The sequence below is a fragment of the Microcaecilia unicolor genome, chromosome 2 (assembly GCF_901765095.1).
Source record: "Microcaecilia unicolor chromosome 2, aMicUni1.1, whole genome shotgun sequence".
Taxonomy (NCBI): Eukaryota; Metazoa; Chordata; class Amphibia; order Gymnophiona; family Siphonopidae; genus Microcaecilia; species Microcaecilia unicolor.
The window spans coordinates 598,335,892-598,363,840 of record NC_044032.1 but is presented as its reverse complement, the minus strand read 5'-3'; the positions used below and the strand labels follow the sequence as shown (position 1 = coordinate 598,363,840).

At 45.6% G+C, this 27,949-nt stretch overlaps 1 protein-coding gene across 3 annotated transcripts in view; it reads right to left on the bottom strand.

Moving 5' to 3' along the window:
• Positions 1-416: 416 nt before the first annotated feature.
• Positions 417-27,949, bottom strand: part of TMEM192 (transmembrane protein 192) — a 152,924-nt gene continuing 125,391 nt past the window's right edge. For all 3 annotated transcript variants that reach the window (XM_030191583.1, XM_030191584.1, XM_030191585.1), the window contains exon 6: positions 417-1,849. In XM_030191583.1, coding sequence (XP_030047443.1) covers positions 1,726-1,849 — 124 coding nt within the window. In that variant the 3' untranslated portion in view covers positions 417-1,725. The remainder of the gene's footprint in view (positions 1,850-27,949) is intronic.

Sequence of the window (27,949 nt, the reverse complement as noted above, 5' to 3'; positions counted from 1 at the left end):
ACCGCCCAATTGGGCGGTAAAACCGCCCACCTGACAACACTGACTCCATTAACTCTGCTTCTGTGCTAGTTTGTTGGTTAGAGCCTTCCCCTTCCTCTCAGGTGGGAGGAATCTTGTATTGATTTCTGACCCAAGGGAATTGAGCTTTGTCATCAGGCTCCCCCTTCTGGCCCTTGTCTGCCATAGCAGCTGCTCTTTCCAGCCCTTACCTCCCTCCCTTTCACGTGGTGTCCCTAAAGAGTTTTGGAACCTACCACCCCGATTCCTTCTCTCAGGGTCTTGTGGGAGATGTAGTCTGGCCTCATACCTCCTCCTCACCTGCTTAGACCCTCCAACCTCCTTACAATACATAAATTTCTCATGAACTGCAAAATAAAACTGAGGTACTAAGGTTAAGAAATAAGACGCTCTTTACGTCTTTTTCTGATTATATTTATTATACATTCATTTTCTGTACAGGCAGAAATAAAAGATATAAGTTGAGGTATTTTTCCATACAAAATTTTATGAAGACATTAACAGCAGCACTGTACCTAAGTTCAAAATAAAAAGCTTGGGTTTCGATATTATTTTTAAAAAATCTGACAATGATCATTTTCCGCCCAATTCTCTTCTCCAATCATTGGCTGACAGATTTTAAGGGAAAATTTTATTCAAAAAATACAAAAACCTATTTCCCCACAGAGGAATTCAACATTTGGCATCAGGAAATACTTCAAAGCCTGCTCCGCGAGGTCAAATATAGAGTCTCTTAGCTACACATATTTTCTTACACAAGCAATGCGCTCTGAACCATTGATGGGTTCCCCATTTGAGCGCAAGGAAAAAGATCCAACAAGACCCTTCCTGCATTCAAAGGAAGATAGAAACAGAGACAATGGCTCCAAGTGCTCTACTCCATACCAGTCCTCAAAAAGGAATGAGTATTTGGAAGCCAGAATGCAATGATAGCACCTCACCTCAGAAAACTAATATACAACACCGTTCTTAAGGCAACACAAGCAGAAATTTAAAAAAACTTTAATTCAATACTATAATCCACTGCCCTTCCATTTATTTCCCACAACTTGACCATATGCAAAAGCTAGAGACAGGAAAAAAGGCCAAACGTATAACAGATGATTATTTTTAAATTAAGTTAGGGAAAACTCCATAGCACTGCAAAATACAAGGGCTCCATCCCAACCTTTACAGCAGTGTCATATGGTCTGTGCATAAGGTCACACAGTGTGATAAGTATACAGCTTCAACCATGGAAAGGCGGCTGGAAGTCACTCTTTTAATGCCTTTTCGACTCCCTGCTGCACCCCTCCGATTGCCACTAATGAAATGAGCACTTTCCACATAGCAGAAAGATACCATGCAACACAGGTGCAGACAAATACATCCACCAGCAACTACAAGACAAGGACTGTTTTTCCAACACAGCTTATAAGAAACACAATCTACAGAAAAAATGGAAACTCAGTCCAGAGTGACAAATCAATGGGTCAACTTGATTACACACTGCAAGACAAAAAAAAAAAAAAAAAAAAAAAAAGAACAAAACCTTCCACAAACTCTTGTCCTCTTCAAAAACAACCAAACATGAAGAATGTCCATGACAGGTCATTGCAAATTGATTCGAGTCAACCATTCCCTGCTCAGCTGAGTTTTGGACCACTGGTCACGCAGGCACAGGTTCTGACAGACATGATGCTCCTTTTCCTGCTTCTAGGTGAACCTTCAGTCTCTGTTTTGTTGCAAGGTTAAAGCTAACAGATGTTTGCTGAGAAGCTCATTGTGCCGCCGAAGATACTCTATCATGTCGCCCTGTTTTTCAGCCACTTCTTCCAAACTTGTTCCTGTCCTGAAATATAGAAACAAATGTGAACAGGTTAGTTCACAGAATTAATGCTGGTTCTACCATAAGTACATAAGTATTGCCATACTGGGATAGACCAAAGGTCCATCAAGCTCAGTGTCCTGTTTCCAACAGTGGCCAATCCAGGTCACAAATACCTCGCAAGATCCCAAAAAAGTTCAATACATTTTATGCTGCTTATCCCAGAAATAAATGGTGGATTTTCCCCAAGTCATTCTAATAATGGTCTATGGACTTTTCCTTTACAAAGCTGTCCAAACCTTTTTTAAACCCCGCTAAGCTAGCCTAATATCCTACTCATCTATGACAGTTTCATTTCAGTATTCTGATACCACAAGCCAATGACAGAAAATGTATTAGAAAAAGGATTTGTGCTCTGTCCTACCTTGATGCAATATTCCCATTTTCTCACAAGCTATTAACAAAAATCATGATACACCAAATAATGTCAAAAGATGAACATTTATCAAGAACCAAATCCCCAATACCTCTCTCATCACTTGCTTTTAGTGTTGGCTTCTACAAGGACACCCCTACCAGACGGACAAGCTGCTGTGGCAACCCCCTTTTCCAGAAGAGAATAATGAGGAAACCCCTGCCCCCCAACCAAAATCTGCACTGCCTTGGAGAGGGACCTCTGGCATCATCACATTAAAAACACTTCACCAGAAATAGACTACTTGCCTGATTATTAAAAACGAAAAAAAGCCTAATTCATCAACAAATCTTTCTTCTCACCAACAGCAGCAAAAAACAAACAAAAAATCCTCAATATGCAAGCTTGTGTTAAAATGTGCAGATGCCACAGAAAGATATATGAAGAGCATATTGTTGGTATTCCCCCTGGGCTAATGAATAATTTTTTGGTAACGTCAGGGGCACAAATCTTCATTAACTTCCATGTCTCCAAGATGGATTCAAGGTAGAAGATAAATGGTTCTAAACAAAGCGCAGGAAAAGGCGATGACCTTAAACCTGCCCAAGACTCATTATTTAAATGTTGTCCAAAAGCCCATTGGAGTAACGTAATTAAGTAAAATCCATTCATTTTCAGAGCAGCGCCACAAAGAGATACTATAGTGCCGGCAAAAGTCTCCAGCCTGAAGTTTGTCAAGGTGTAGGCACACGAGTGAACAGAATCTGAAAAGAGGGGCATTTGGTGCTGTGAGTAGAGTGAGAAAAGTTACTTTGGCAACTTGTTTTGTATTTTATTTTTATCCAGAAGTTTCTTCCAGCAAATTTAGGCCTACAGCTCAGACACAGCCAGTACTGGGATCATGCGCCTTTATTTGAAGTTACCCAGGGATTCTCCCCCCCCCCCCCCCACCAATTTTATATATCCATATACCTTGTATAGGCAATATAGCAATGGTCCTGGGTCAGACACACAGCTCCTTCTGGAAGCACCACAAGCAAGAATTCTAAGACCCCGATGATCAAAACTCCTGTGCTGCAGGAAACGGTGCCAGAATTTTACCACCACAGCAACGCCGTGACCTAACTCCCTCATGATCGAAACTAATAGTATGCAAATGATATGCGCACTATTAGCTTCCATCATGAGGGACCAAAGCGGGCAGATGGCGCCTGGTGCATGTGTTCAAAAGTTGTGCGTTAAGTTGAATGCATGCCTAGCCTGGGGGTCCACCCCCCGTTTGTAAGGCCCCACGGGTACGGTACCCCTGGACCCCGCACACAAATAAAAACCAGCCTGGTGGTCCAGTGGGACCCCTGTCCTCACTTTCCCCAGGCCGACGCTGCAGGTCCAGTGTGATCCGCGACAGGGGAACAGACTTCATCCTCCCCCACCAAAAAACTTTCCCTGATGGGCCAGTGGTGGTGGACAGACTTTTGAAAATGCAATCTTTCTTGGTGGAGCTGAGTAACTTTAATGAAAAATTTAGTATCCTCTCTTCCAAAATACAAGAGAATGGGCAACTAATTTCCCAGCGAGAAAGCAGATGGAAGAACAGAGAGACGTCGGAGGAGGCATCACTGATCGCCGATCAGCTGTTCTTGCCCGTGCAGCGCCTTCACACAGAGGTGAGAGGCGCTGCGTGGGCCCGGTAAGGCGGAGGGGGGGTCCGGTGGAGGGGGGGAGCGGCGGCGACGACCTCAGGGGGCAGGGCTGTGGGAGAAGGAGAAAGAGAGAGAGAGAGAGGAAGGGAGGGGGACCGGGGCTACTATAAACTTTTGATTTCTGTTTTGATTTTTTATTTAATACAGGCGGAAGCGGGGAGCAGCGCTGACCTTGGGGGGGGGGGGCAAGGCCGTCCATACAGGACGCTCCTGACGAGCGCCTTTGCCCCCTCCTGATCTTTTTTCGATTTTTGTTTTGCTTTTCTATTAATGCAGGGGGAAGCCTATGAAGTACTACATCCACCTTGTCGTTCTTTATTGGTAGCATTTTTATTTAATCTCACTTAAACATGCCAGCTTGGATTTTTATGGTGCAGGGGGAAGCAGGGAGATGACAGCTCAGTCCTTAACGACAGGTCTGACCTCACGTTAAATTTATCACGGTAAATGATTTGTTGCAATCGTCGGTATGGTTAGTGCATCCCGAATTGTCCACATTTCAATGGTAGTTACTCGTTTGCATTCCGTTTTCGTTAGCTGCTAGCGTTGTCGGAAAATGGCCTTTAATGCATGCTACGGTTGAAAATTTCTTCGTTAAAGGGTCGTTAAGGTTTAGTGCATCTGGGCCTAAGGGACACTGTGCCTATGTCAATGTTCATGGTCAGATCACACATGGTTTGCAAGGCTTGGTCAGTAGAACCTTCCATGTTGCTTAAGTTTGCTGATTACCAGAATTAGTAACAAACTTTTGTTCACTCTAACTAAACATAACTGCCCAATAACCGATTGCAAACCAATGCATTTTTATTTGTCAACTGTCTTGTAGACTGGTAACAAGATAAAAGGAAGCAAAAAAAAAAGATCGGGAAATTTACCTTTTAAAACCTGGTTTAACCTTTCCACTGCAGTTTCTAAATATTATACAACTTCTATCTAGTATCTAAATATCCAAACTTCCTGCCTGACAAAATAACAAATGCATTCCATAAAAGAAATCTGACACACCTGGTCACAAGCTTCTATTCTCTGCTTTTTCAGTCAAAATATTGGAAGACAGATGAGATATAACACATACCATACCAAAAGTCTTCAATAAGGGAATAAAATTCCATCTTCAGTACTCTGCTAAACTCAAGATCCAACATGAGGGCACAACCAAGATTCTCACTTCAAAAATGCTACTGCCAGCTTTGTGACTTTCAGTTTAACATAGTGAGATTACCCATTAAACTCAATTCACAGTAAATCACTCCCATTTCTTTACCATGCATATTATACTGCAAAATCTGCACGCGTGCAAAAAATCTGTTTAATTTGAAAATGTGTATTTTCAAATCGCTTTATCTGTTCCTTTTGAAGAACACAGCAATATTGTGCCAGTGCTCAAGCAATCCTTGTGCTCTGATGATTAGTCTTGTTTCGCAACAATCAGTGATTGCTGGAATCTGGAAATTAGAGTCAAACCAAGGGGCTGTGTGAGCGGCTGCACAGAGCACAAATATGGAGAGGCAGAAAAAAACTGCTCCCAGCCAAATGTCTCCTCTCATTAGTGGTGGCGAAGCAGATGGCGCAGGAGGTAGCGGCCAAGTGGCACAGGATGAAGCTGTATCTCCGTGCGGTCCTGCTGGAAATCAGCTGGGAATACAACTGTCTGATGAACTGTTATAATGTTACTATACTCAGCATGTAGGAGCTTTGTGAAAGTTGAGAGGCAATTTATGCATGGAAAGCTTTTTAACTGTTAACATGAGATAATTACGCTGCCTTCCTTGTGTTGCTGTTCACAAGCATTAATTTATTTTATGACTGTCAAAATGGAAAACTGGTTTGGAAGCAATAGATGGAAGCTGAAAGGTTGGAAGAAATACTGCTACAGATGAGTCAACGTTCTACCAGAAATCAGGCTAACTTGTTCCATAGATGTTGCTCGGGAAGCAGCTGAGTTGGTGAAAAGCAGAACTTTCCACCAGAAACCAGACAATATCCCTCCTGGAATCTACTCTAGATTAAATCATATCCTTATATATTTCTTATTTCTTAATTTGGATTTTGCTCACACCTTTTTCAGTAGTACCTCAAGGTGAGTTTCATTCAGGTATACTAGATATTTCCCTGTCCTTAAGGGCTCACAATCTAATTTTGTATCTGAGGCAATGGATGGTTAAGTGACTTGCCCAACATCACAAGAAGCAGCAGTTCAATCTGAACTGGGCATTTTAAACTTAAGATTTTTACGCACTATTTGCAGAAACTATTCCATATTAACTCTGGTGTCATTAACACTTTTTCAGGAAGCTGGAAACTTTCCATTAGGGGCCCCACTATTAGATATCTTACATGGGAAAAACAGATGCTTATAGAAAAAAAAAAAGCCCATTAGTACAGATACAGAACTTAAGGAAAGTTCAAATTAATGTAATGTGAGGTAACTAAAATAAAACTTAGGGAAGTAAAGTGCAATCTTTGGGCCCTGTTTACTAAGGTGCGCTATCGTTTTTAGCACACGCTAAATGCTATTCCTATGGGTGTCTCTAGCATTTAGAATGCACTAAAAAAACACTAGCGTCTCTAGCGCGGCTTAGTAAATAAGGCCCAAAGTCTTAACAACTCAAAAAGCCAAAACAAAATGCTTTATTTTTCAAATACAAACTGCCAGCAGGACTGAATAAAGGTCAATTTAAATGAACTCATGTTACAACTAAAAAAATAAATGAATAAAGAGGCTTTTTTTTTACTAAGCTGCATAAGGGCCTACGCGCGTACAGCATGTGCCAAATCAGCACTACCGCCTAGCTAGTGCGTGAGCTGGGCGGTAATTCTGAATTTGGAGTGCGCCAAATCCTGCAGTATAAAATAATTTTCTATTTTCTACTGCAGGCCGCTTACCTGACAGTAAATAGCAGTTGGCACACGCTGCATGCTTACTGCGTGGGTAGCACATAAGACCTTACCGCTAGGTCAATGGGTGGTGGTAAGGTCTCAGGCCAAAAATGGACATGCGCTGGTTTCAATTTTAGAGCATATCCATTTTCCGGCCCCTTAAAAAAGGCCCTTTTCCCTAGACGCATTAACAAAAAAAATGGCCCAGTGCGTGCCTAAAAGATGCGCTCGCATTACCAAAGGCCACTTTTTACCGTGGCTTAGTAAAAGGACCCCAAAGTGCCATTATCATGTCAGATTATATACACAATGAGGCAAAAAAAGGTAACCCCCTCAAATTTTTTTGCTGTTTTCTCAGAAACTGCTTAGAATTTCAAAGTTAAATTTTATAGCTTTTTGTTGTTGCTATCTACATTTATGTACCCAGATGAATTAGCTTATCTTTAAACATGGCAAAGTTACAGGCATAACCACCCAGCTATTTTCACGCATTCAAAAAATGTTTGCACTGTAAAACTGCCATCAATTGAAAAAATAAACAAAACGGGGTACCAGCTTACTATAAATGACATCACATGACGTAGACTTTTGTCTGGGGAGCAATGTTAGAGGCTCAGCACAAGCTCCACCCAAAGACACAAACAATCGCCAAACTCAAGGAAGCGCTGCAGATCTGGGAGGCCTGTCATAGGGAGCGATCGACAATGCTATTAAGAACTTCCCAAAGTGACTGAAGGCCTATGGATGCTGAGCATTCACAGTGATTGTGAAATTATAACACATTGTTAACTGCATTGTTTGAATGATGTTATGTTACTGTGTTTTAGCTCGAACACAAAAGAAATCACTAGGTAGTAACGCTAAAATGTCAGTGATAACATAGCTTAAGCTAAGTATTACTATTAAACAGCATTTAGTTAAGTACGATGACTAAATAAGTACGTAAAATTTCTTACTGAAATTCAAAGATGTTGCTGAGAAAACGGCAAAAAACTCTAGGGGGATACATTTTGCCTCACCCTCTATTTGGAATCTGAGGGGGCACGCAGCAAGGACAATACTTATATGACTTTAATGTTAACAGTAGCACTTGCTTATTATTAATTGGAAGAATTCAGCACTATGTTTGTTTCAAAAATATGAAAGATAGCAAAGAGACATTCACACAGAGAAAAGAACAGTAGGAAAAGAGGGGGTAGGGGAGCAGATGTTAAATACCGTGTGTCTCTGCATTTGACCAAAGGGTTAGCACTTAGGTAGGAAGCCGAAGGCCTTCTGGGAAAAAAATACGTTTTCTATTAAAATGGGGCAGGGAAAGTTCATATCTAATATCCGTGGGTAAGCTGTTCCAGAGGAAAGGAGCTAAGAAAAAGAATGCAGAATGATGAGTAGTTTGATAGTGGGCTTGCTTCAGAGAGTATAATACTAATTTGTTAGTATCAAGTGATCTAAGAGCACGAGAAGGGGTGTATAGAATAATCAATGAAGCCAAATAAGGGAGGTTTTATGAGCAAGAAGTAGAACCTTAAATTGAACACGATAGGAAAGTGGTAGCCAGTGTAGCTTTGCTAGTAAGAGGGTGGTTGGATCAAATCGTTTAGCCCTAAACAACAGACAAACAGAAGAATTTTATAGAGTTTGAGTCGATGGAGTTGGGACTGAGGTAGCCCTGCATAGATCATATTACAATAATTTTTTTGAAATATGATAAAGCACGAATTATAATTTGTAATGATGAAAAATCTAAGAAATGTCTAAGTGTAGTCTCCAAAGCCAGAAAAATCTTTTTTACAATCATAGGGGCCTTTTTACTAAGTCACGTAGGCGCACACCAATTTGGAACTACCACTGTCTACCGCGTGGCCCAGGAAGTAATTTCATTTTGTACGCGAGTCCAGTAGGTACGCCTGAAATTTTCCAGTGTGCATCGCTAACCAGGCAGTAATTAGCATTGTATGTATGCTGATGATTACCGCCCAGTTAACGTGAGAGACCTTACCGCTAAGTGAATGGGTGGTGGTAAGGTCTCAGGCCCAAAATGGACATGCACCAATTTTTATTTTGCCGCATGACCATTAACGGCCAAAAATAAAAATTAAAACAAGGCCTTTTTTGCAGGTGTGCTGAAAAATGGACCTGAACACATCCAATACATGCGTCTACAACAGCGCAGGCCATTTTTCGGCACATCTTGGATCTCTTAGATATCTGCTGGTCAAATGCAAGCTTTGAATCAATGATAACCCCAAGGTATTTAAAAGAAGCAACCAGTGTAATAGGAAGGTCAAAAATTGTGAGAAGTACTATGGGATTGGATAATAAGCCAGTGATCCGACAAACAATGATTTTACTTGGATTTAAAACAAGCCTATGGGAGGATAACCAATGGGACAAAGCTGTTAATATGATTTGGATAGGGGCTATGTTCAATGACTGAGGAGACACTGGACAAACCAATAGAATATCGTTGGTATAAGTGAAGCAATGGATGTTATGGTCTTGTAGCAGGGTTGCAAGAGGACTAATAAAAATATTGAATGGAAGTGGGGAGAAGACGGATCACTTTGTCACACCAGAACACAGAGAAACTGATTCAGAAGTTCCAGATGGGTTAACAACAGAAAAACTACAGACTGACAAGTATAAGGGAAACAAGTGAGAGTAAGGTTACCACCAAGTCCAAAGGAGTGGAGACAAGATATAAGCAAAGAATGATCAACCAATTCAAATGTTCCGGAAAGGTCAAGGGAAACTAGCAATACGAGTCATCCGGTGTCTAAAATGGAATGAAGTTCACTGGTTGTTCAGGCCTCTAAGACTTGTAGCTAGCTTCTAAGTCTTATAACCTGACGTATAACCTCGGTACACCAGTTCATACCTGAAGACTCTTATCTCTCTAAAAGTCTTTTATTTGAACAACACAATGTTTACTCACAGTCAACTGTAGATCAGAGATTCTGCCCCAATGGCAAAGAGTCTCCGTGATTCTGAAAACAACATTAGCTCAGAGCTGGTTGAATGGAGTACAATATCTTTTTTAGTAAGATATATTCAAGGTAAAAACTAAGTACTCTAACAGAGGGTAACGCAGGAAAGGGTTCTGTACTGTCTAACAAATGGAGCCTACCTCAGACTAAAGGGAACAAAAAAGGGCACACTCTAACCCACAGGCAGATGATGAAAAGCAAACGCCGGCGCTACTAGCGCCAGCATTTGCTACTGCCCCGTGATCAGAGCCCTCCAGCGCGTGAAACAACGCGCTCAAGGGCTCTTAGCGCAAGTAGCATACAAATGCATGCTAAACATGGCTCTTAGCGCAAATAGCTTGCAAATGCATGCTAATCAGCGCTTAACGCATTTGTCCCCAATGATCAGTGACCAGCGCGCCAAAGATTGGGTCGCTGGTCGAAACAAACCCTACGCCAGCTCCGAGCTGGTGTTAGGGTTTGCAGATCATTGGGGAGGAATGGTGAGCCCTGTCCAGCATGCATTTGCATGCTGGCAGGCCCCCATTCCCCCCTACAGCAAACCTGCCAGCGAGGGCAGTTGAGGATGTCCAAAATTTGGACGTTTCTGTGACAGGCAGACGTCTTTCTCATAAAAACATCTAATTTTGGACGTCCTTGACTGCCCATTGCAGAAACGTCCAAAATTTGGACGTCCTCAACTGCCCCGTCTCTATACCTCCGACACCCCCTTGAAATCTGGCCGTCCCTGCAACAGGGCAGTTGAGGACATCCATCTTCCGATTTAAAGATGGGCGTCTCCATCCCAGACCTGTCAAACAAGTGCGGGAGGATTGTGCTGAGCGCATACTCAGGCACAATTCTCCCGCACTTCTACCCCATGATCAGAGATAATTGCGCTGCTTAAATTTGCATGCATTACCTCTGATCACAGGTCTAACAGCGCCCCACGCTGTTCCAGCGTTATTTTAGAGCGCTGTTTGGAACAGCGCAGGGCTTTTGATCATCTGCCTGCCAGTGAGCAGGGGGAAAACCACCAATGGGAACAGAATGTGCCAACTAGCAACAGCATAACCAATCATATAACAGTTCTATGCAGACAGGCTAGTGAAATCACGTTGCCTGATAACTACACCCCCCCACAATGCTACGCTCATGTGACTCTGCAGTGAGAATGACAAAAAAAGTGTCACACCCACCCCAGAGCCGCATTACAATCAGGGAAAGGCTGTCAGAGGACAGAACACTGGTTAATGCTGTAATAGTAGTTTCTGTGCTTTGGTTAGCCCTAAATACAGTCCATCTGGGGTGAATATCTTTTGATGTTCGACATGAGATAAAAATTGATCAAAAACAACCCTCTCGGTGAGGTTTGAAGCTATACACAAAGATTAGAAATTGGATGGTAATTGGAAGGATTAGAGTGATCTAGAGATGGGCCTTTGAGAGCAGGTTTAACTAAAGCATGTTTACAACACTGAGGTACAGTTCCTGTTGAAAGACCCAAGGAGATCATATGGAGAAGTAACGGTGAAAAGCCATGTCACTGAATTCGCAGCCACCCTGCATCTAATAATACCAAATTTAGTCCATGAAGACCAAATTAGTCGGTTTAGTTGAAGTCCTGAAAGCTGTGAAACAGTACTAAAAAGTTGGATCAGGAAGTGTTATTAAGTTTAGATGCGCAGGTCTTTGACAGGGTAAGCTGTGATTTTTTTTGGCAACTGCCCTGATCAGGTGCTGAAACCATTTTCCTACATAGTCTTATGGCTCTGTATTAATATCCAGGCCCTAGAAGGCATGCAATCTACCATTTACATTTTTTCCACGAGCAAGACAGAGATGTCCCTTACTGCTACTTTATTTTCATATTTATTGACCGCCTCCCCTTAGTGGAAACACAGGCTATTAAACATTAGAAATTAATAACTTTAAAAGGCAATGGCCTATGAAGTGGTAAAATTAATCTAAAGTATATTTGTAGACATGATCCTTTTAGAGAAACCCAAGGTTAACTATTCCTGCAATAAAGCCAAGTTGCTTAAATGTAACTGGTATTCTGCATAGACAGCAGGATTAATCAGGCATACAATATAGACCTCAGAATAGAGCATATGCAGCCTGTCGCCTCGAGGTCTGGTCAGATGATGGACGGTCCTGGGGGGCCTGCGCAGGAGGCCTCAAGATAGGTGGAGACCCATTCGATGCCTCACTACTCTCAGCACACCAGCATCCATGCATACCTCTGCTCCCGATGTCGATGTGTCCCTCAATGTTGACGTTGCTGCTGACCTCGTTTCAGAAGCTGACTGAGCCCCAAAAAGCTTCTCTTTCTGGGCTTCTCGAGCAAGTTGTGTCCTCTTTTTCATACGAAGACAGAGGGCACAATGAGCCAGGCTATGGTCGGGCCCAAGGCACTGGATACACCAAGAATGGGTATTCTGCACAGAGTACGTTTGAAGACACTGAGCGTCTTCGATGCCTCACTACTCCCAACACGCCAGCATCCATGCATACCTCTGCCCCTAATGTCGATGTGTCCCTCGATGTCGACGTTGCTGCCGACCTCGGTTCCGAAGCTGGGCTAGGGCTCTTCAGCTTGGAGAAAAGGTGGCTGAGGAGAGATATGATAGAGGTCTATAAAATAATGAGTGGAGTTGAATGGGTAGATGTGAAGCGTCTGTTCACACTTTCCAAAAATACTAGGACTAGGGGGCATGCGATGAAGCTACAATGTAGTAAATTTAAAAAGAATCGGAGAAAATCTTTCACTCAACGTGTAATTAAACTCTGGAATTTGTTGCCAGAGAATGTGGTAAAGGCGGTTAGCTTAGCAGAGTTTAAAAAAGGTTTGGACGGCTTCCTAAAGGAAAAGTCCATAGACCGTTATCAAATGGACCTGGGGAAAATCCACTATTTCTGGGACAAGCAGTATAAAATGTTTTGTACATTTTTGGGATCTTGCCGGGTATTTGTGACCTGGATTGGCCACTGTTGGAAACAGGATGCTGGGCTCGATGGACCTACGGTCTTTCCCAGTATGGCAATACTTATGTACTTATGTCCTGTGGACAGTTGTCTCCCCAGTCCCCTTAGTCAGTTCCGTAGCTCAAAAAGTAGAACTCAGAGTTGGAAAGGGATTGTACGCCTGATTAATCCTGCTGCCTACAGAGAACTTCCATTTTGGGAAGCAATTGTTCTCTCTGTTGACAAGTAGAATTTAATCAGGCACACAACTAGATGGCTCCCAGACTCAGGATTGTTCCAGTTTGTTGATGGCTTCTTGTTGTTGAGGAACAATCCTGTGAACCGAGTAGATGGGAGATGCCTAACTTATGAAGAAAGATTATTCAGCACTACTAGGCCAAAAGCACTCCCTCAGAAGGCAGTATAATGCGAAGTAAAAGTAAGACGTGAGGACAGAAGCAGCAATGGCTCGTATATGAGGAACAACTTTATTGAAAAAGGCAATACCAGTAAGTACAAAACAAAAACTGGATACAAGACTCTAGACAGTTAGCACTGGAACTCCTAATTAGAGAGTTGCACGGGGACAGAAATTTTACTCATCCCCACTGAAATCTTACTCATCTCCACCCATCCCCGCAAGAATTTAACCTGTCCCCACTCAGTTCCCCAAGAAATTAATGGTACATTAAAAAAATTCCAGTCGCCTCTGGGTTCGAGTCGCAACACTGCAGACAAGGAAGGAACAGAAGCTGGAACTTGGAACACTCTGGTGCGCACATTTAAGACTTGTCTCTGATTCACTGGCACTGTGTGCTGAGAGTTCGTCACATGCACATGCCAGTAGGTCAGGTGACATCTGATGCTCTTGCCTGTGTCAAAGCTGAGGTCTGTGCATCAGCCTGGGAGCAGAGAGGATTAATAGTAATATAGTAAGTGACAGCAGATAAAGACCTGAACGGTCCATCCAGTCTGCCCAACAGTCACACTCAATATCAATTTATGATTAAATCAACAATGAATGTGATATTATATACTTGATTATGGTCTTTGATGTCTCTGGGACATAGACCATAGAAGTCCGCCTGACCCTATCTTTATGTTCCAACTGCTGGAGTTGTCATCGAATCCCACTCCAGCCTATTTGTCTTCTCATATGCAGGACACAGACCGTAAAAGTCTGTCCAGCACTGCCCTCATGTTCCATCCACTAAAGTTGCTGTCCAAGCCCTTTCCAGCCCATCCTAAACCAGATTGCCATATGTGAGACACAGACTGTACAAGTCTGCCTGGTATTGGCCCTAGTTCATCACAGCCTAGTTCATCACAGACTGTCTTTTGTGTATGGTGTACAGCGCTGCGTATGCCTTGTAGCGCTATAGAAGTGATAAGTAGTAGTAGTAGCAGCCGGAATCGCCATCTAAGAGTCACTCGACACATCCACACACATGCAGCCATTTAAATTTAGATTTTTTATAACTTTCATTTTCTAATTAGAGATCCTCTGTGCTCATCCCACGCCTTTTTGAATTCCGTCACCATTTGCGTCTCTACCACCTCCTTAACGGAGACTTTCCACATCTGTGCTGTTAAAGCAAGGAGGAGGAGACAGCACTCAAAGAACTTGGTACTTGGTAGGTGAGAGGCTGGCGCAACTGCAGCGTAGACTTCCACGGGAAACAAAACTGTCATACTGCTCCAAAAAATAACGCCAAGTCGGAGCAGGCGTTAGGCTGTTGGAGAGAGGATTTCTCATGATTCTCATGCTTCTCTCATGAATCTTTCTGCAAAATCTGCCGGTTTTGATTTCTTTTAGAAGCAGAAGGAAGCCCGTGCAAGCCCATAAGCATTGGTAATACAAAACAGCAGACCTATGCAAAAGCACACATTGGCATCTATTTCCTGCATCTAAATATAAGCATCCAGGGTAAAAATAAAAAAAAAATGTCAACGTTTATATTTAGGCCGCACAAACCAGCAGCCAATGTGTGCTTCATGTTCAGGTTTTACCAGGCGCACGCGCACAGCAGCCAAGCTTATCGCGGAACGCCTCTGTGCATGCACAAGCACAATCTTCCCATGCCAAAGCACAATCCTCCCAACAAACTCCCTAATGCCCAACACTATGAGCATACCTATATTTGCATCTCATTAGTGTTGAGCATTAGGACGTTGTTCCGATGGTATTTTTACGAAGCTATTTGGAACAGCACCAGAGATTTAAGCATCGGGGCCGTAATGTACAGTGCTACACCACAGATTAAATGTAAGGCACAGTTCTCACCACATTGCACATTTGCCAGTTAACAACAAAATTAGCATGCACCAAGTGTCAAGACACTTCATTAACTGTTAGCATGGATGTAGGCTAATAGAATGTAATACCTGCATTAACAGCTTAACACACTTTAGTAAACGGGGGCAATAAATGTTTTCATTGAAATTTATTTGCAATGTAAAATCGAGATAGTGTCATTTTTTTTATGTTGCTTTCAATGTGAACTGTTAAACAGAATTCAATTTGTGATTTGTAAATCAGACCCCTTAGGTGGGAGAACTTACATTGTTAGGAAATATAAATGTATTAGCAGACTTCACAAATGTCAAGAAAGATTTGCATTTATTGCACTGATTTTTGGAACAAAAGCTATTCTGACAGTTTGAGTAGGAGACAAGAGACCAAGGATTAAACAATGGGACAACTGATGGTGAATTATCTATTTAATGAGAGGCTAGTATTCATTCTTAGGTGTAAGGCATGGCTGGTCTCAGAATGGTGCCCTGTGGTTTTGGGTTTGCGGCCAACCAGAACTCTGCTAGCTGTGTCTGGTCTTCCGTTTTCTATTTCTGTGTGCTGATTGGCCCTGAAGGGGCTTGTTCCTTGCAGATTTCTCATTTCCTATTGCCGATTCTTGATTCCTTATTTGGAGTCTTTGTTCCCAAGTTCCTGCATTACAGCCTTGTTCTCATCTTTCTTTGCCATGTTTTTATTTTCCTGATTTGTTCCTGTTAATGTTCTACTAAATGTAAAGTGCTATTAACTTGCCTTGTTATACTAAAAGGTAATGTGTCATTAAACCTATCTGTGATACTGTGTAGATTCTGCACTCTTGCCAAAGGAAGCATCTTCCCCAGAATGTGACCTCAAACCCCCACCTACATTCCTAGTCAGGGTCTCCAGTCTGGGAAATCTCTCCTCAAGAATAGACTGTCTTGAAGGGTAAGTTTGCAAACATACTAAGCAAAGAAAATTAAAAATTCTTTTTTCATGACCTTTAAATTCAACCTGCCCTTGCCGATGCCTGCATTTGAGTTGGAAGACTCAATATACGCTGAGGTGATTTCTTGGCTTTTAAGTCCAGTGCTCTGCTGATTTTTTTCAATATGCTCTGTAATTTTGTTCTTTATAAAAGTCTCTACCATTTTGACCGGCACCGGCATCAGGCTCACCGATCTATAATTTTCTGGATCACCTCTGGAACCTTTTTTAAAAAATCGGCGTTACATTGGACACCCTCCAATCTTCCGGTACTATGATTAAAGTTTAAAGATAAATTACACATTACTAACAATAGTTCTGCAAGTTCATTTTTCAATTCTATCAGTACTCTGGGATGAATACCGTTCGGTCCAGGTAATTTGCTACTCTCCAATTTGTCAAACTGCGCCATTACACTTCCAAGTTTATACAGATTTCATTAAGTTTTTCTGTCAGCTTTGAATACCATTTCTGGCACCGGTATCTCTTCCAAATCTTCCTTGGTGAAAACAGAAGCAAAGAATTCATTTAATCTCTCTGCTACAGCTGTCTTTCCCAAGTGCCCTTGTTACCGCTCGGTCATCTAGCAGTCAAACTGGTTCTTTTGTCGGCTTCTTGATTTTAATATACCTAAAACAGTTTTTACTATTTGTGTTTGCCTACAATGCAATCTTTTTCAAAATCTCTCTTTGCATTTGACTTGACATTCCTTATGCTGTTTCTTATTATTTTCTGTCGAATCCTTCCATTTTCTGAAGGATATTCTTTTAGCTCTAATAGCTTCCTTCACCTTACTTTTTAACCATGCAGGCTGTCCTTTGGCCTTCCTTCCTCCTTTATAGTACATGGAATATAACTGGCCTGGGCTTCCAGGACGGTATTTTTGTACAGTATCTATGCCCGATATAAATTTTTGACCTTCGCAGCTGCTCAGGTTTTTTTTTTGGTTGGTTTTTTTTTCACCTTTCTTCTCATTTTATCATAGTCTCCTTTTTTGAAATGTAAATGCTAACAAATTGGATTTTCTGTGTGTACTTACTCCAGAGCTGATATCCAATCTGATCATATCAAGCGGCCTCAGCACCATTACATCCTGCACCAGATCATGCGCTGCACTAAGCACAAGGTCTAGAATTTTTCCTTCTCTTGTTGGCTCCTGTACCCCAGGTGCTCCATAAAGCAGTCCTTGATTTCGTCAAAGCGAATGCTACATACCTGTAGAAGGTATTCTCCGAGGACAGCAGGCTGATTGTTCTCACTGATGGGTGACGTCCTCGGCAGCCCCTCCAATCGGAATCTTCCTAGCAAAGACCTTTGCTAGCTCTCGCGCGCACCGCGCATGCGCGGCCGTCTTCCCACCCGAAACCGGCTCGAGCCGGCCAGTCCAGTATGTAGCAATACAGCTCAAGGGAAGACACAACTCCAAAGGGGAGGCGGGCGGGTTTGTGAGAACAATCAGCCTGCTGTCCTCGGAGAATACCTTCTACAGGTATGTAGCATTCGCTTTCTCCGAGGACAAGCAGGCTGCTTGTTCTCACTGATGGGGTATCCCTAGCCCCCAGGCTCACTCAAAACAACAACCATGGTCAATTGGGCCTCGCAACGGCGAGGACATAACTGAGATTGACCTAAAAAATTTACCAACTAACTGAGAGTGCAGCCTGGAACAGAACAAACAGGGCCCTCGGGGGGTGGAGTTGGATCCTAAAGCCCAAACAGGTTCTGAAGAACTGACTGCCCGAACCGACTGTCGCGTCGGGTATCCTGCTGCAGGCAGTAATGAGATGTGAATGTGTGGACAGATGACCACGTCGCAGCTTTGCAAATTTCTTCAATGGAGGCTGACTTCAAGTGGGCTACCGACGCAGCCATGGCTCTAACATTATGAGCCGTGACATGACCCTCAAGAGCCAGCCCCGCCTGGGCGTAAGTGAAGGAAATGCAATCTGCTAGCCAATTGGATATGGTGCGTTTCCCTACAGCCACTCCCCTCCTATTGGGATCAAAAGAAACAAACAATTGGGCGGACTGTCTGTGGGGCTGTGTCCGCTCCAGGTAGAAGGCCAATGCTCTCTTGCAGTCCAATGTGTGCAGCTGACGTTCAGCAGGGCAGGAATGAGGACGGGGAAAAAATGTTGGCAAGACAATTGACTGGTTCAGATGGAACTCCGACACGACCTTTGGCAAGAACTTAGGGTGAGTGCGGAGGACTACTCTGTTATGATGAAATTTGGTGTAAGGGGCCTGGGCTACCAGGGCCTGAAGCTCACTGACTCTACGAGCTGAAGTAACTGCCACCAAGAAAATGACCTTCCAGGTCAAGTACCTCAGATGGCAGGAATTCAGTGGCTCAAAAGGAGGTTTCATCAGCTGGGTGAGAACGACATTGAGATCCCATGACACTGTAGGAGGCTTGACAGGGGGCTTTGACAAAAGCAAACCTCTCATGAAGCGAACAACTAAAGGCTGTCCTGAGATCGGCTTACCTTCCACATGGTAATGGTATGCACTGATTGCGCTAAGGTGAACTCTTACAGAGTTGGTCTTGAGACCAGACTCAGACAAGTGCAGAAGGTATTCAAGCAGGGTCTGTGTAGGACAAGAGCGAGGAGCTAGGGCCTTGCTGTCACACCAGACGGCAAACCTCCTCCACAGAAAGAAGTAACTCCTCTTGGTGGAATCTTTCCTGGAAGCAAGCAAGACGCGGGAGACACCCTCTGACAGACCCAAAGAGGCAAAGTCTACGCTCTCAACATCCAGGCCGTGAGAGCCAGGGACCGGAGGCTGGGATGCAGAAGAGCCCCTTCGTTCTGCGTGATGAGGGTCGGAAAACACTCCAATCTCCACGGTTCTTCGGAGGATAACTCCAGAAGAAGAGGGAACCAGATCTGACGCGGCCAAAAAGGAGCAATCAGAATCATGGTGCCTCGGTCTTGTTTGAGTTTCAACAAAGTCTTCCCCACCAGAGGAATGGGAGGATAAGCATACAGCAGGCCTTCCCCCCAATCCAGGAGGAAGGCATCCGATGCTAGTCTGCCGGGGGCCTGAAGCCTGGAACAGAACTGAGGGACTTTGTGGTTCACTCGAGATGCGAAGAGATCCACCAAGGGGGTGCCCCACGCTTGGAAGATCTGGCGCACCACACTGGAGTTGAGCGACCACTCGTGAGGTTGCATAATCCTGCTCAATCTGTCGGCCAGACTGTTGTTTACGCCTGCCAGATATGTGGCTTGGAGCACCATGCCGAAACGGCGAGCCCAGAGCCACATGCTGACGGCTTCCTGACACAGGGGGCGAGATCCGGTGCCCCCCTGCTTGTTGACATAGTACATGGCAACCTGGTTGTCTGTCTGAATTTGGATAATTTGATGGGACAGCCGATCTCTGAAAGCCTTCAGAGCGTTCCAGATCGCTCGCAACTCCAGGAGATTGATCTGTAGACCGCGTTCCTGGAGGGACCAGCTTCCTTGGGTGTGAAGCCCATCGACATGAGCTCCCCATCCCAGGAGAGACGCATCCGTTGTCAGCACTTTTTGTGGCTGAGGAATTTGGAAAGGACGTCCCAGAGTCAAATTGGACCAGATTGTCCACCAATACAGGGATTCGAGAAAACTCGTGGACAGGTGGATCACGTCTTCTAGACCCCCAGCAGCCTGAAACCACTGGGAGGCTAGGGTCCATTGAGCAGATCTCATGTGAAGACGGGCCATGGGAGTCACATGGACTGTGGAGGCCATGTGGCCCAGCAATCTCAACATCTGCCGAGCTGTGATCTGCTGGGACGTTCGCACCCGCGAGACGAGGGACAACAAGTTGTTGGCTCTCGTCTCTGGGAGATAGGCGCGGGCCGTCCGAGAATCCAGCAGAGCTCCTATGAATTCGAGTTTCTGTACTGGGAGAAGATGGGACTTTGGGTAATTTATCACAAACCCCAGTAGCTCCAGGAGGCGAATAGTCATCTGCATGGACTGCAGGGCTCCTGCCTCGGATGTGTTCTTCACCAGCCAATCGTCGAGATATGGGAACACATGCACCCCCAGCCTGCGAAGTGCCGCTGCTACTACAGCTAGGCACTTTGTGAACACCCTGGGCGCAGAGGCGAGCCCAAAGGGTAGCACACAGTACTGGAAGTGGCGTGTGCCCAACTGAAATCGCAGATACTGTCTGTGAGCTGGCAGTATCGGGATGTGTGTGTAGGCATCCTTTAAGTCCAGAGAGCATAGCCAATCGTTTTGCTGAATCATGGGGAGAAGGGTGCCCAGGGAAAGCATCCTGAACTTTTCTTTTACGAGATATTTGTTCAGGGCCCTTAGGTCTAGGATGGGACGCATCCCCCCTGTTTTCTTTTCCACAAGGAAGTACCTGGAATAGAATCCCAGCCCTTCTTGCCCGGATGGCACGGGCTCGACCGCATTGGCGCTGAGAAGGGCGGAGAGTTCCTCTGCAAGTACCTGCTTGTGCTGGAAGCTGTAAGACTGAGCTCCCGGTGGACAATTTGGAGGTTGGAGGCCAAATTGAGGGTGTATCCTTGCCGGACTATTTGCAGAACCCACTGATCGGAGGTTATGAGAGGCCACCTTTGGTGAAAAGCTTCCAACCTCCCTCCGACTGGCAGGTCGCCCGACACTGACACTTGGATGTCGGCTATGCTCTGCTGGAGCCAGTCAAAAGCTCGCCCCTTGCTTTTGCTGGGGAGCCGCGGGGCCTTGCTGAGGCGCACGCTGCTGACGAGAGCGAGCGCGCTGGGGCTTAGCCTGGGCCGCAGGCTGTCGGGAAGGAGGATTGTACCTACGCTTACCAGAAGTATAGGGAACAGTCTTCCTTCCCCCGAAAAATCGTCTACCTGTAGAGGTAGAAGCTGAAGGCTGCCGGCGGGAGAACTTGTCGAATGCGGTGTCCCGCTGGTGGAGAGACTCTACCACCTGCTCGACTTTTTCTCCAAAAATGTTGTCCGCACGGCAAGGCGAGTCCGCAATCCGCTGCTGGAGTCTATTCTCCAGGTCGGCGGCACGCAGCCATGAGAGCCTGCGCATCACCACACCTTGAGCAGCGGCCCTGGACGCAACATCAAAAGTGTCATAAACTCCTCTGGCCAGGAATTTCCTGCACGCCTTCAGCTGCCTGACCACCTCCTGAAAAGGCTTGGCTTGCTCAGGGGGAAGAGCATCAACCAAGCCCGCCAACTGTCGCACATTATTCCGCATGTGTATGCTCGTGTAGAGCTGGTAAGACTGAATTTTGGCCACGAGCATAGAGGAATGGTAGGCCTTCCTCCCAAAGGAGTCTAAGGTTCTAGAGTCTTTGCCCGGGGGCGCCGAAGCATGCTCCCTAGAACTCTTAGCCTTCTTTAGGGCCAGATCCACAACTCCAGAGTCGTGAAGCAACTGGGTGCGCATCAGCTCTGGGTCCCCATGGATCCGGTACTGGGACTCGATCTTCTTGGGGATGTGGGGATTAGTTAAAGGCTTGGTCCAGTTCGCCAGCAATGTCTTTTTGAGGACATGGTGCAGGGGAACAGTGGACGCTTCCTTAGGTGGAGAAGGATAATCCAGGAGCTCAAACATTTCAGCCCTGGGTTCATCCTCCACAACCACCGGGAAGGGGATGGCCGTAGACATCTCCCGGACAAAGGAAGCAAAAGATAGACTCTCGGGAGGAGAAAGCTGTCTTTCAGGAGAGGGAGTGGGATCAGAAGGTAGACCCTCAGACTCCTCGTCAGAGAAATATCTGGGGTCTTCTTCTTCCTCCCACGAGGCCTCACCCTCGGTGTCAGACACAAGTTCACGGACCTGCGTCTGCAACCGTGCCCGGCTCAACTCCGTGGAGCCACGTCCACGATGGGGGCGTCGAGAGGTAGACTCCCTCGCCCGCATCGGCGAAGCTCCCTCCGCCGACGTAGTCGGGGAGCCCTCCTGGGAGGTGGCCGCAGTCGGCACCGCACGCGGTACCGACGTCGGGGACCTCACCCCGGGCGATGGGCCAGCCGGCGCCACGCTCGACGGTACCGGAGGCGCAAGCACCGCCGGTACCGGAGGGGTAGGGCGCAACAGCTCTCCCAGAATCTCTGGGAGAACGGCCCGGAGGCTCTCGTTCAGAGCGGCTGCAGAGAAAGGCATGGAGGTCGATGCAGGCGTCGACGTCCGAACCTGTTCCGGGCGTGGAGGCTGTTCCGGGCTGTCCAGAGTGGAGCGCATCGACACCTCCTGAACAGAGGGTGAGCGGTCCTCTCGGTGCCGATGCCTGCTGGGTGCCGACTCCCTCGGCGACCCAGAGCTCTCGGTGCCGACACGGGGAGGGGACCGGTGTCGATGCTTTTTCGACTTCTTCCGAAGCATGTCACCGGAGCTCCCCGGCACCGACGAGGAGGACGTAGAATCCAGCCGTCGCTTCCTCGGGGCCGAGGCCGAAGGAGGTCGGTCTCGGGGGGGCTGTACCGCAGGAGCCCTCAGGGTAGGAGGAGACCCACCCGAGGGCTCACCGCCACCAGCAGGGGAATGGACAGCCCTCACCTGCACTCCACTCGATGCACCACCGTCCGACGACATCAGGAGACGAGGTCCCGGTACCACCGACGTCGATGCAGCTATCCGATGTCTCGGCGCCGATGCAGAGGGCCGATGCCTCGATGCCTCGATGCACTCGATGCACTGGCAGCCAAGGAAGAAGGTCTGGACGCTGATGACGTCGATGCACACGATGACCCCGGTGCCGATGCCGACGAAGAGCCCGAGAACAAAACGTTCCACTGGGCCAATCTCGCTACTTGAGTCCGCCTTTGTAAGAGGGAACACAGACTACAGTTCTGGGGACGGTGCTCGGCCCCCAGACACTGAAGACACGAAGAGTGCCTATCAGTGAGCGAGATTACCCGGGCGCACTGGGTGCACTTCTTGAAGCCGCTGGAAGGCTTCGATGTCATGGGCGGAAAAATCATGCCGGCGAAGTCAAAATCCGAAATGACGAATTTGGAGCACCAAAACTTTAAGGGAGAAAAATCTCGACCGAGGCCGAAAAGAGGCCTACCCCGACAACGAAAGAAAACTTACCGGGGCAAAAACTGGAAATACGGGAAGGGGCAAACGAAACCCAAGGGGGTTTCCGGAGCACTTTCCGAACGAAAAGCAACTTTTCCGAAGAAAAAACACGTCGATTTAGATAACGGACGCGCGAGGTCGACTCTCCGGGGCTCGACACGACAAAAACACAGCCGTACCGAGTGCGGACGAAAGAAGACTGGCCGGCTCGAGCCGGTTTCGGGCGGGAAGACGGCCGCGCGGGCGCGAGAGCTAGCAAAGGTCTTTGCTAGGAAGATTCCGATTGGAGGGGCTGCCGAGGACGTCACCCATCAGTGAGAACAAGCAGCCTGCTTGTCCTCGGAGAAGGAATTTTACCTCCTTAACATGCCTTGATGTTACATTTACCCAGCCAATATTGGGGTAACTGAAATCGCCCATTATTATTTTGTTGCCCAGATTGTTAGCCTCCCTAATTTCTGATAGCATTTCTACATCTGTCTGTTCATCCTGGCCAGGCGGACAGTAGTACACTCCCTATCACTATCTTTTTCACCTTTACAACATGGAATTTCAATCCATAGGGATTCCAAGATGTGTTTTATGTCCTGCAGAATTTTCAATCTATTTGGTTCAAGGCCCTCATTAACATACAATGCTACCCCATAACCTATTTGATCCACCCTATAACTACAGTATAATTTGTACCCTGGTATGACAATGCCCCATTTGTTATCCTCCTTCCACCAACTCTCAGAGATGCCTATTATATCTAATTTTTCATTTAGTGCAATAAATTCCAACTCTCCCATCTTATTTATTAGGCTTCTGGCATTTGCATATAGACATTTCAAGCTATGTTTGTTGTTCCTATCTACATCTTGCTCAGCATTTGACAGTGATAATTTGCAATCTTTTGTCTGCTTTTTATTTAAAGATACATGGTCTACTATGGTCTCTACTTGCTATCTGGATACCTTATCTTCCTTGTTTTGGAGATATCTTTGAAAGATACCTTGTTCCGAACCATGCGCTTTTGAATGACTGTCAGCCTTCTCCCACTTTGTCGTTTAAAAGCTGCTCTATCTCCTTTTTAAATACCGATGCCAGCAGTATTTTCCATGTCTTTCAAACAAATGCAAATACCTGCACTACACCTATACACCTAAACAGATATCTAAACACACTGAGCTCCTTTTGCAAAGCTGCGCTAGAGATTCCAGTGCGGCAAATGTGAAAAAGCTCATTCAATTCCATTGGGCTTCTTTGCATTCAGCACACTCTAACTGGTAGTGTTGCTTTCTAAAAGGAGAACACTGTTAGTCATAGTAGCATAGCAAATGTTGGCAGATAAAACACCTGAATGGTCCATCCAATCTGCTGAATAAGGTGGCCAGAGTTGATCTTGCCACACTGTGCAAGTTCCAGTTCTCCATGATTAAATACTGGCATACTAAAATCGGAACACTGCAGTCAGTCTTATTTTTTCAGCTCACAAGTTTGATAGGGCTACACCTCTGTTGTACAGATTGCATTGGCTTCCAGTGGAAGCTCGGCTTTATTTTAAATTATGTACTATTGTATTTAAAATACTTTATGGTGATACCCCATTATACATGAAAGATTTAATTAGTTTATTGACTCAGTCAACAAGAAATCAGTTACTTTACAGTTCCCCAATCCTCAAAGAATACAGTCTAAACACATTTTTTCATCTAGTTTGCAATATTTAGAATCTCAAGTTTGGAACACTCTTCCAACTTAGATTAGAATAATTTCCGATTATACAGTTTTTAGGAAACAGTTAAAAACACGTTTTTTAAAGAAGCATATTTTTTTATAAGTACTAAATAGATTTTGTTATGCTGTTATGAGTTATCATTTTATGATTGTTAATTCTTCAAGTTTGTCCGAACTTCTTTTGATACATGTAATCCGCACTGTAGTAAAAGGTTTTTGCTGAATGTAAGTGTATATCAATATCAGTATCCCTCTCCCTGCCAATTTTGGGGTATAGACTGTATAAATCTGCCTGGCACCTATTCTATTCCCAAGTACTGTCTGAAAGGATAAAGACAGGCAAACTGCACTGTACCTCAATTACACAAGGCAAGCAAACAAGACTACATACAGGGAATCAAAACCATGTTATACTTCCCAGAAAAGAGATTAGCTGAGGCTTTACTTACAGGACAGTTGAGGAAAGGTTAGGAACTTTGGTAGGGTTTTCTAATAAGTATCTAACAGCAGAAGTATGGCTGGGAAACATTGTCTCGTAAAGTTGTCACCCACCACCACAACCTTAAGTTTACAACTTCTGCCTCTATCCAGATGAGAGCCTGAAATAGTGAGAAAACTGGTTAAGCATGAAAAATTCCTACAGGTTGATTCCCTTAGAAAACAAATGGAGAATTGAGAAGGGAAGTGGCAAGCAGGGCTGTGCCTAGGGTCTATGGCACCCCCCTGCAGACTATCAGTTGGCGCCCCCCCCCCCCCCCCCCCCGGACCTGCCTGGCAATGTGCTCCGCATCCGCTAGCGAGGCTCCAAGGCGTGTGGATGTCAAAGAATAAAGTGGTTGCTCAAAGCATATACTAACCACAATTGCTCAATTGCAAAACACTATACACAAACTTGTGCAAAAACACACTCATAACCTCACCAAACCATAACAGCACTAATTCCAAGGACAGAATGAGCTACAACCTTATGCATGGAAAGGCAGCACTGTAATTACACCGGGCTCTAAAACACCAGTACACAACCTAGTGAAAAAAAAAAACCACCAAAAAGGGCTGAAAATACTACACGCTAGTTACCTCAAGAAGTCAGACTCAGCATGCAGCAATACTAGAAAAATTGAAACTTACATGCAAAATGCACATTTCCAAAAGCTGACATATTCCAGTTAATAAATTCTGAATAAAATACTTTTTTCTACCTTTGTTGTCTGATCATTTAGTTTTTCTATTCGCTTTGGTCCCAGTGTCTTCAGTTTTATGCAGTCTCTTCTTTCCATTTGATATTTTTTCTCTCACCATGTCCATCATCCTCCTGTGTCCTTATGCGTACTGCCTACCATCTGTAGCCCTATCCTTCAGTGTCCCGATCCAGCTCTTAAATTCAGCAGTTTTCCCTCCATCCATATCCAGCATTTCTCCTCACTCCCCTCCATCCATGTGCATATACTTCCCTCCCCTCCATCCATGTCCAGCACCATCCCTCTTTCTCTCCTACCCTTCCATCCAGTGTCATCCCTCTTTCTCTCTCTTCCACCCATTACCCTCTCCTTCCATCCATTGTCTCTCTCTATCTCGACCCTTTTCCATTCAGCATGTCCTCTCTCACCCCATCCTTCCAGTGTCTTTCCTCTTTCCCTACCTACCAGCATCTTCCCTCATTCTGCCCCCTCCTTCCAGCATTTTTCCTCTTTCTCCCTTCTTTCATCCAGCATTTCTCAGTCTGGCTGCTAGGTTCTCCCCCAGTTTCTCCCCAACAGCTTCGCTCTCTCTCCTGCCCATGTCCCCTCTTTCTCTCTCCATCTTTAAACTCATCTCTCTCTCCCTCTCTCTGTACCCCTCTTCCATTCAGCATCTTCTCTCTGGCTCTCACCTGCTCTTTTCCATGGCCTCTCTTTCTCTCCCCATCTCTTTCAGGCTCTCCCCTGCTCTTTTCCATGTCCCCTCTTTCTCTCACCATCTCTCTCTAGCTGTCCCCTGCTCTTTTCCATGTCCCTGGCTCTACCCTGTTCTTTTCCATGGCCCCTCTTTCTCTCCCCATCTCTTTCTGGCTCTCCCCTGCTCTTTTCCATGTCCCCTCTTTCTCTCCCTATCTCTCTCTGGCTCTCCCCTGTCTTCCCAATCCCAACCCTGGGACCAGCATGTCTTCTTCTCTCTTCCTTCCCTCCCAGCTCCCACCCCTCTCTTTGGGAGTTCAGCAACTATTTGTCTTTCCTCTCTTCCTCCTGGGATCCAATAAATATCCATATCTCTTCTCTCTCTCTCTCCTGTTCCCACTTCAACTCCTTCTGTGGGTCTAGTATGTCTCCTGCAGGTCCCAGCATCATTGCCCCCCCAGTCCAATAATCTCTCACTCTCTCTGCTGTGCACTGATCCAGTCATCTCACTCCCTCCCCCACTCAAAGCTTGCTTTAGATTAATGGCGGTGGCAGCACTCCACCCGGGCTATCTCCGATTCTGCCCCCCAAAAAACAGGAAGTCATGTGGCAGTACCTGGCAGAGGAAGGCGCAGACATAACAAGAAAAAGAAGCGCGGAGCCGCCCGCAGCAGCCTTCAGACATGCGCTGTCGGCTCTGCCGGTCCTCTGCCCCCAGAACGGGAAATTGACGTCAGGGGGCAGAGAACCGGCAGAGCCGACAGCGCATGTCTGAAGGCTGCTGCGGGCGGCTCCGCGCTTCTTTTTCTTGTTATGCTGGCTGTGGAAAGAAGCGGCGCCGGCAGCAGCAGAGGTTCAGCGTAGGTCTTGTTTGTCGGGAGTCTAGTACAACACGGTAAGCGGGGTAAGCGCGGCGCCCTTGAAGGCAGGCGCCCCCCTGCGGTGCTTACCCCGCTTACTGTGTTGGCACGGGCCTGGTGGCAAGTCTGAGATGTATCCATGACCATGAGAACAATATCAATTAAATCTATCTTGAGGCCTCTAAGATCTCCAGCAGAGGGGAAGATGAAACCAGACAAAGATTGATGGCAGGACACAAACTGCCAAAGCTAGTAAAATCAAGACCCCCCCCCCATCTCCACCTTCCTTTGGACTGAAGAGCTGTTATGCAGTCCTGGAAGAGGTGAAAACATCCCAGAAAAGGAAGAATAGGAGCTGATAAACCACAAAGCGGAAGAATCAGCAACCACTGTACCCAGGAAGCAAAAGATACTAGTGTTGTATCAAGAAGCATGCTGTCTGCCTGG